At 31.6% G+C, this 9231-nt stretch overlaps 1 protein-coding gene and 1 pseudogene across 1 annotated transcript; one reads left to right on the forward strand and one right to left on the reverse strand.

The window, feature by feature from the left end:
- The first annotated feature begins 206 nt into the window (after nt 1-206).
- LOC108723618 (glutamate receptor ionotropic, delta-1) lies at nt 207-5612 on the forward strand. Its single transcript, XM_018449507.1, has 9 exons — nt 207-365; nt 513-866; nt 1112-1227; nt 2984-3154; nt 3377-3627; nt 3833-4041; nt 4255-4529; nt 4747-4941; nt 5515-5612. Exons 1-9 carry the CDS (start codon nt 246-248, stop codon nt 5579-5581), a joined length of 1758 nt encoding a protein of 585 aa, XP_018305009.1. The 5' UTR covers nt 207-245; the 3' UTR covers nt 5582-5612.
- Nucleotides 5613-6254: 642 nt separating this feature from the next.
- On the reverse strand, nt 6255-7731 carry LOC108723619 (dynactin subunit 5-like; annotated as a pseudogene).
- Nucleotides 7732-9231: the final 1500 nt, after the last annotated feature.

Raw genomic sequence — 9231 nt, forward strand, 5'->3', positions numbered from 1 at the left:
TCAGAAATGTTACAGACATATTTCGAAATTTTTATGAAATGTTCCATTTTTCAGTTGAAATATTTCTGATATTTCTCAAAACTTTTGGTGCTGTATGGGAATCGTCCTTTCCTAAAACAAATTTCGATCTTTACTTATTAATAAAAATAACGCATAAAAGATATTTATTGCAGTTAAATTAAATGTAATATCCTTTTGCAGATGATACGATCAAATTATCACGAATATTGTCGAGCAACTACTTGATGCATAACATTCATAATTTCTACGAAGAACTTAATCCGAAAATTTACAATAATTTAGAACATCAAAACCTATATATGTTGAATTTAGATTGCGATTACGCTATTGATATTTTACGACAGGTAACATAATATTTATGTCTATAAACACATTATATAATAAAAAAACTTTCTTTACATTTCACTGACACCTTTACTTATGAGATTCACAATTTCGTTATGTAACTTATACCAATATTCTAATGATCGATATCTGATATGAAATGATAGGCACACTCGAAAAGGATGTTCGTCGCTCCGACAAAGTGGCTGCTTTTTCAAGATCGAAAAACGATAATCGACAACGATGATAACGTCAATTTAACTTTTACATATGATGACTCTGTCTTGGAAATCTTCGAGGATTTGGCGATTTATCCTGATAGCGACGTGATCCTCGCGCGAAGATTCGATGGTGATTTTCTCGAATTATTGTCCATATATCGACCAAGTCCACAGCGAGGTGTAATATGGGAAAATCGTGGAAATTGGACGACCAAGAATGGTTTGCAAATGAACACTTTCGATGTGGCTTCAGCACGAAGGAAAAATCTTCAACAGACGGTTCTTAAATCTTGTCTCGTGGTACTTTGAAATATAATATAATCATTATACAAGTGCACTTAAATACCAACAAAACGTCAAAGCATTTTGTATGTAAGCTAATGTAATATGTGTATAAGAATTAATATTAGACAAAAAGCAAGTATTAGCGACGTCCATAATAAAATTTCAAAAATGCTATGATGTAGTCTCCATTTTAAGTGCCAATTTACTTTTAACAAAAGAGAAATTTTCTTTCAAGATTTATTGCAATTGCACACATACAGATGACGGATCCTAACACCATCAACCATTTGACTGACTTCAAGGATAAATCCGTAGATCCTGTCACAAAGGCTAATTATCCTTGGATACTGCATTTAGTGAACCGAATGAATGCATCGTGAGTTGGACCATCATATTAATGCCAAAATATTTTGTTATGATGTTTGAAATAAATTCATCCAACGGCGATAATTTGTACGAATTGTCTTGCCAATTCTAAAATCACGAATGCAAGCTTTCAAACGACGTAATAAATTCGAGCTCAAGGTTACTTAATGAGGTTACAGTGAAGTGATCAAGCGATATACCTTCATACGTCAAAAACAATGATAAATTGTGTTTAACCGGAGAATTGCATGATCAGATGCATGAATGGAACGATTCGTTTAATCAAATAAGCATGACATATTTATTAATTATGGTCATAACAGACAAATTTGCACGATTACTGTATGTACACTTGTACCTAATTGGCTACTTAAAGTCCAAAATTTATTACTGAACCCGTAAATATTGTAATAATTTTTTAAATTTTTGCTCGTCATCTATATAATCGTATAAATACTCACACAAGAGTATTTAATTAAAGATGAAGCAACTATTTATATGAACATATAGCAGTTTCTATTTTTTTTTTCGATATATTACCCGATCAAATACGTCTTTCTTTAGTATTACATAAATTAAAAATTTTGATAAAAGCTATTAATATTTTCAAATAATCGTTTCTGATTGAAAAACGTTATTATTTATATTGTTTTCATGAACACGAAATGCGATATGACGAATTCGCGAACCATGAAATATACGGCCTAGCAAACATAGATATACAAATGCCACACAGTAAAAAAATTTGTGTATTTATGTTGGAAATGGTCCACTCATATTTGTGTTAACAGTTTGCGTAGAATTTTTAACATATTCGAGCGTTAATTTAACATAATGTAATTATGTTATTTAAAGATTTTTTGTGAAATTGATATTCAATGTTTCTTAGTATATCAAAATGACACAATTTATTAAGTGAACAAGTAATATAAAAATAATGTGTTTCAAAACGTAAATTCTAAGACAAATGAATGAAGTATGTGTTAATTTAACATATCATGAATGTTAATTTTCTAAAAAAAATAAGTTCCCACGTTTCGTTTTCAAACTGTGTCGATGTTATTTTTCTTTGTATTTATTCTCTTACGTAATATTTGTGCTACCTTCTAACATATTCATCTTGTGTAAAAATAACTCAAAAATTTAAATGAATCGTTAGGGACATGCGATTTATGTTTAACACATTTTTTCCAACTGTGTATACAGAGCAATAACTTTATCCAACTTGAATATCACCGCTATTTTTAGAGATATGAAAATATTGTGATTACAAAAGTTGTGCTTCTGGAATTGAACGATTGCAGCGTTGCATTAATGCAAACGGACATCACTTCGAACACTTTTGACGTAAGAATCATTGTTTTATTTCTTTATTTAATGACGAAAGACCTTTTATTATAGGTCATTGAAATCGTCTAAACACCCGCTATTATATTAAGGTTAAAAAAATACAGCATGCCATTTAAAAAAATGGAAGTGACCTTGAAATCTTCGAAGTGCTTCCATCTAGAAAAATTATTACTAGCATATGTTATAATCCTCTTGATGCCCTACAACTTTTGTAATCACAATATTTTCATATCTCTAAAAATAGCGGTGATATTCAAGGTGGACAAAGTTATTGCTCCACCCTGTATATATGTATAACATATAAATATATATAAATATATACATTAGATACTTGTATATTTATATAGCAGTTGTATTCGGTGCTCGTTAGGATATTGCGTTAATCGCCGATTCAAAATTCTATACTTTTGCTTTAGGATAAGTTTTGAAGTCACGAACAGCTGGGGATATCGCAGTGAAAATGGTTCTTGGAGCGGAATGATTGGGATGTTGGAACGGCGTGAAATTGATATTGGCGGTACCGCCACATTTCTCGTACCGGAACGTATCGGTGTTGTGCAATACATCCAATTGTATACACATACAGGGTAATACGATTATTTATTAAATTGATCTTCTACGTCTTTTTAATGGTAACATTCGAGAGAGGCAGGAAGTAATTAAAATTTCAGTTGAAGTTAATAATTTAGCTTTTTTTTAAATATAAACTTGACTAAAAAAGTGATTAAACCGCTATTAATTTTAACTTTTTATTATGATTCTTTATTTTATTATACTGTTATTGATATTTCATGTACAAATCTACATAGCTCGCGTTTCGTATTTCGGCGACCTTTACTGTCGACCGTGAGCAACATATTTACGCTATCCTTTCAACGAAACGTCTGGATAGCAATTGCAGTATTTCTCGTTTTGGTCTTCTGTTTGCTCTATTTATCTATCAAATGGGAATACTATCGCGATAAGATGACAAAATCAGCAGCCTGGAATCAACTAAATCCCAGCAAACCAACAGTCAGCGATAATCTTCTCATTCTTTTAGGCGCATTTTCTCAGCAAGGTAGAGAAACGATTTTCAATAATATGCTCGTACACTTGGAACATTACTAACATGATTCTCAAATATTATTCAAAATCTCTAAGGCATCAAATTTTATCTTTCTCGTGCAAATACGTAAACCAAAACATTTACTATACTTTACGACGGATTAAATTATTTTCATTTCGTTCCACATGAAATTTATAAAATTGTTGTATTCTTGTAGGATATTCGTATGAGCCCTACAGAGTTTCGTCTCGAATTGTTACTCTTATGTTATTGCTGGCCTCGCTGAGTCTCTATGCGGCTTATACAGCGAATATCGTGAGTTTGCTGCAGTCTACCACGCATTCTATCAAAACTCTTCCGGATCTCTTAAATAGTCCTTTAAAGCTGGGTGTGCAGGATATAGTATATAATAGATATTATTTTAAGGTAGGTAAATTAAAAATCGCGGAAATTAATAATATAAAAACTCTCATTATATAATAATTATAATATATAATATAATTTAATTTATTATTAATATAATTAATATAATTAATATAATTTATTATTAAATACTTTGAATTTTTTTACGGCGAAAAAATTATTAATATGTAACAAAAATAGATTACAAAAATAGATAAATTCTTTGTGGGATGACAGTCTTTCCAAGATCCCATTAGGAAGACAATCCTAGAACAGCGAATCGAGCCGAAAGGAAGTAAATCTAACTGGATGTCTATAGAAGAAGGTGTACGTCGCGTAAGAAACGAACTCTTTGCATTTCATGGTGAAATTGGTACGGCTTACCAACTGATGCAAGACACGTATTTGGAGGAGGAGAAGTGCGGTTTAACTGAAATCGATTTCCTAAATGTCTTATATCCGCTTCTTGTGATACAAGAGCAATCACCTTACTCAGAGATAATAAAAACAGGGTAAATAGTACCTTTAATCATTTTCACGTGGACATGGAGTTTTTTAATCTTTAAATTTCGCTATAAAACTTCTTGGAAGTTTAAAGTCTAATGTAAAAATATCACAGTTTTAAAAAACAGATTTTATTGACACGTTATTCCTATAAGCATGAACCAATAACTATCTCATGATATAACAATTCTCGGAACGTTCGGCATTTAGGAATTATGTTTTCAGAGCTCTAAAATTGCGAGAATGCGGACTCAAATATTACGAGGAATATCGCTTATATACGAGAAAACCAATATGTTCGAGTCAAACTAGCTTCATCACTATCGGTTTCACAGAATGCTACTGCGCGCTGATCACAATGGGCTACGGAATATTCCTTTCTGTAATCGTATTTGCGTTCGAGTTATTATGGCATAAGAGGTAAGATTTAAGGGGATGATAGAGTGGCGCGCGGAATTTATAGATGCATTACAAATGTATGAAATTTTTCGAATTGACGTCATCTTCACGAGTAAATCCGAGGTCCCGAACTTTTTTGAACAGCCTGTATAAATGAACAATACTGAGTTTATGAAACTAATTATTAAAAGCCTAAAAAAAGATTTTCACTCAACTAAATTTACTGTAATTTATTTGCGTAGCAATCAATGCTTAGCAAAGATTCGGAATAGTAAACAAAGCAGTAATTATGTGTAGCAGTAAGTGCATGAGAGAGATAATGTTGCAAATTGTTAGATAAAGATAGACAGAGAATAGACAGAGTAAAATATACGTACACACACATTTGTGATAGTGTAACGCAGCAATGTGTGTGTGCTACGATATGTCTGAACTAAAATGATAATTCCGTAGGAAACGGAATTGACATTTTTAATTTAAAATTAAAAAAGTTTATACTATCGATATCGATCAAGTTCAGTCACTGCTTCAATATTCTCTTAACAGAAACTTCATTACCATGCCTTGAGCTATTTATCATATTTTTTCTCATAGGCAAACTATGCACGCGATAAAAGAAGTGTCAAATGCAGAAACCAACATTGTGGAATGTCTTGATTAAATGCCTGCAGAAATGTATACTACTTCTAATAAAATTCAGAGGCATCTGATTTTCCTCAGTTTTTTGTTGCACTACATCTAATCTAACAGTGAACTTCATGAAAACCTTGAATTGATTAGAGATTTTTTATTACTTTGTTAGATGTTTGTATCCTTTTGTAATAAGTGTGAATTGTTGATACTATTTTAATGTGTTGTCATTTAATATAATGTAAAATTATCAAGATACGGCTCCTTTAATGAGGTTTCAACAGTCTTTTTTATGTAGAGAGTACTGTATAGGATAGATTACTTATAAAATGCGTACAATGTGATTAATAAACAAGCTTCCTCTGTGATTGTTTTACGCGCATGTACAATTTGAAATTAATTACTTACAAAGTATAATAAATAAATCTTACGAGCTATAATGATTCACAGCTAAAATCAGCGATAATGATATACAGGGATTGTTATCTATATACCACAGATTTCCAAACAAATAATTTTACAGCAACATCCATTAAGTCGAGACATACTTAAGTGCAGACGTATATTTAGTTTATTAAAATCGATTTCTTATTGATTAAAATATTCTTTATTTAATTAAAAAATATAACAAAATATATACATTAATTATAAAAAAATTCATTTTTAGGCTCATTTTATATTTATTCTTTTCAGTTGTACCTCTTTGAAATTTCCTAATTTTTATCACGTATGCCATATTTAATTACATATTTATTTAATCTCAAATGCAGAATGCAAACATGTAATGCATTTAAAACAGTGCTCGGATTTAGTTGCGCATTTCGACCGATTTTCAGCTTTGTTTCTGCCCCTTATTTCACCAACCCGCGTGCAACTTAAATGTCGAACCAAGCTGAAAATCGGCCGAAATGTGCAACTAAATCCGAGCACTGATTTAAAAAGAATAAGTCTTTCAACTGTATGCTATTGTACATATACGAATAAACACTTGCTGGCAAAAAGTGCTCATAATAATTCTTCGTAAAGTCTACCACGAGATCCAGAGTGCACTCAGGTAGATCTTCGACGCACGTCGCCGGACTGCCAGCGAATCGAGTAAAGACGGTGATTGTTTCTGGTGGTACAACCAAGCTTTCCTCAATGTAGCAACAGTCCTTCAGAACGGACCGCCTGCCCTACAGCGACACAAGTACGATTGATTGTGAAGGAATTGCACTATACTCATTTGATTTGGCAGGTAAAAGTTATTATACATACAATTATAGCATTCTTTCCAATGTAAACATAAAGACCAACCAATGCTGCGTTCTCCCACAAACACATGATTTTCCATTGTTAGGCTCACACACACACAGTTTCATGGTTAATTCTTAACCGAGGAGTGTAACTTATTCATTATCTCTTTTTAATTCTAGAATTGGAAAGAAATGAGAAACAAATTGAACCTCGGTTAAAAGTTAACCATGAGTTGTGAAACTGGGCCTTAGAGGAAAAAGGGCAATTCTAAGCAGAGTTATCACTTTAGAATTTAGCATTTAGCTTAATTGAATTAATGAGTCGCTCTCATGCAAGCTGCTAGTCTTGATATTAAAACTAGTATCCATTAAAACTATCAAAATATGACATATGTTAATATAATAAAGAACTTTACTTACTCTCTGCTGAATTTCTTGAAAGGTGATCGAATGACAGCATTTTTGCTAATAATACAATAGCAACCCGTCCTGACATTGCTTGGCTAGATCGCCTCTAATGATAGCGTCAGATTGCATTATTAGTTTTCCATGTATATTCATAATATTCTGCGAGCCACACAACATAGCCTGCTCACCTCATTTTTGGAGGCCTAAAATAGCGAAAAAGTGAGGTTACGTATCACATTCTGAATATCTATGAATACGAGATGTTACTAAATGATTAAATTTGTTAAATCGTTTTTATAGCATCTATCTGTTAACAACAGAGACTGTAACGTTATAATATTCCTTTCTAATTATGAATATAAACGTCTCATTAATTTCGCGTGCTTTAGTTCCTTTGATTATTACCGTTTCAACATATTCAGCTTTGTTGTAATAAATATCTTGAGACTCCATCCTGAAGTATCTTCTTCCTACACAATTGTGTTACTTAATTCAGTTCAAAATGTTAATAACAATGCTCCGATTAAGTGTCATTCCTCGAAAGAATGGCTGCGTTCAGCAGACTCAACAGTTTTGCAACCGTTTTATGATTGTCTGCTGAGATAGGACCATTCTTCTAGATCTAAAAGTATGATCCAATTAGCGCGAAGGAAACTTCCAACAGTTGCAAAACAAACGTTCTGCTGAACGCAGCCAATATATCCTCGAATATATCTATGGTAAACATTTCTGACGTGATCAGCTGATGAATCGAATGCATATCGCCATCTGCTGACAGAACTGCACAGAACTGTGCATTGTTTTCTACCATGGGAGATGATCGTCATGAATTCAATTCTCAGCTGATATTGCGAAGTCATCTTGTTAAAAAATATTTATATAAACAGCGTAATAAAAAATACTACAAAACAATGCTAATGTGCAAATATGTTTTGCTTATTTATATTGTTTTGCTAATGCATTAAAAAAATCTCATACATGCCAATACTAACTTATCACGCAAGCTATCAACAAAACTCGTCAAGCAATTAATTGCCCATGTTCTTTCTTAGTTCTTGCAATTAATTGTTTTGTAGAAGAATTTCTTTTCGTAAGACAAAAGTCCGAAAGCGTAGTCTGTTTTTAATCGAAGTGTTTTTATAATAAAAAGATTATTTTTCCTTTGTTGACATTTCCTATACCTATGTACTGATTACGTCACCGACGTACATTACTTTACAATTAACATATCATGAAAATTATGAGTTTATGAGGGATTGTATGAGTATTGAGTCTTATCACTTTATGATATCACGTATATATGTGCAGACTGATTAAAACTAAGATTGTGATTATAATCTTGCACGTGTTCATCACGAACAAGTCTTCTGTTAAATGTTTCGACGAAATATTTATATAAAAATTTTCCAATCAAAGAAGCTCTTACATTAAAGTATCATGTGTCATGGAAAAGTTTTATTTCATGTCATAGAATCCAATTAATTATTAACACTTGAATGTAAAATAAATAAATAAAGTATATGGTTCGTGTCTTTCGGTTTTGAAAGCATTCGGCATTTATTAAAACTATTTCTAATTTATGGTATTGTATATCGAAAGCAGATCATATAAAATTAATAAGAAAATATAATATATATTGTTGCTTTAAATTATATATATAAACTTTAAATATCTCAATTCATATTGAGGAACCATTCTGACAGGGTCTGAAATTTAAGATTTTTTTTTAAATCAATTGCCATTTACTAACAAAATAAAATTAATTTTTATTTTAGAAATAAAGAAAGATATACAATATCTGAACTACAAAGGACTCCGCATAAAATCGTAGGGTTTTGGCCCTTGGTGAAATTGGCTGAAATTTTAGTATGTTATAGTTCTTGACTCACTGATCAAAAGTGTCCATAGGCATAAAGCTTGAAAATGACTAGTTTTTTTGTTACAGCCGTTTAAATATATTAATATTTAAACGGCTATAACAAAAAGACTTAATTACGAGGTGTGGCTATTAAATAACGAGACTGCCGCTGCTATAGAA

This window comes from Mycetomoellerius zeteki, unplaced genomic scaffold (genome assembly GCF_001594055.1).
Source record: "Mycetomoellerius zeteki isolate Tzet28-1 unplaced genomic scaffold, Tzet1.0 scaffold245, whole genome shotgun sequence".
NCBI lineage: Eukaryota > Metazoa > Arthropoda > Insecta > Hymenoptera > Formicidae > Mycetomoellerius > Mycetomoellerius zeteki.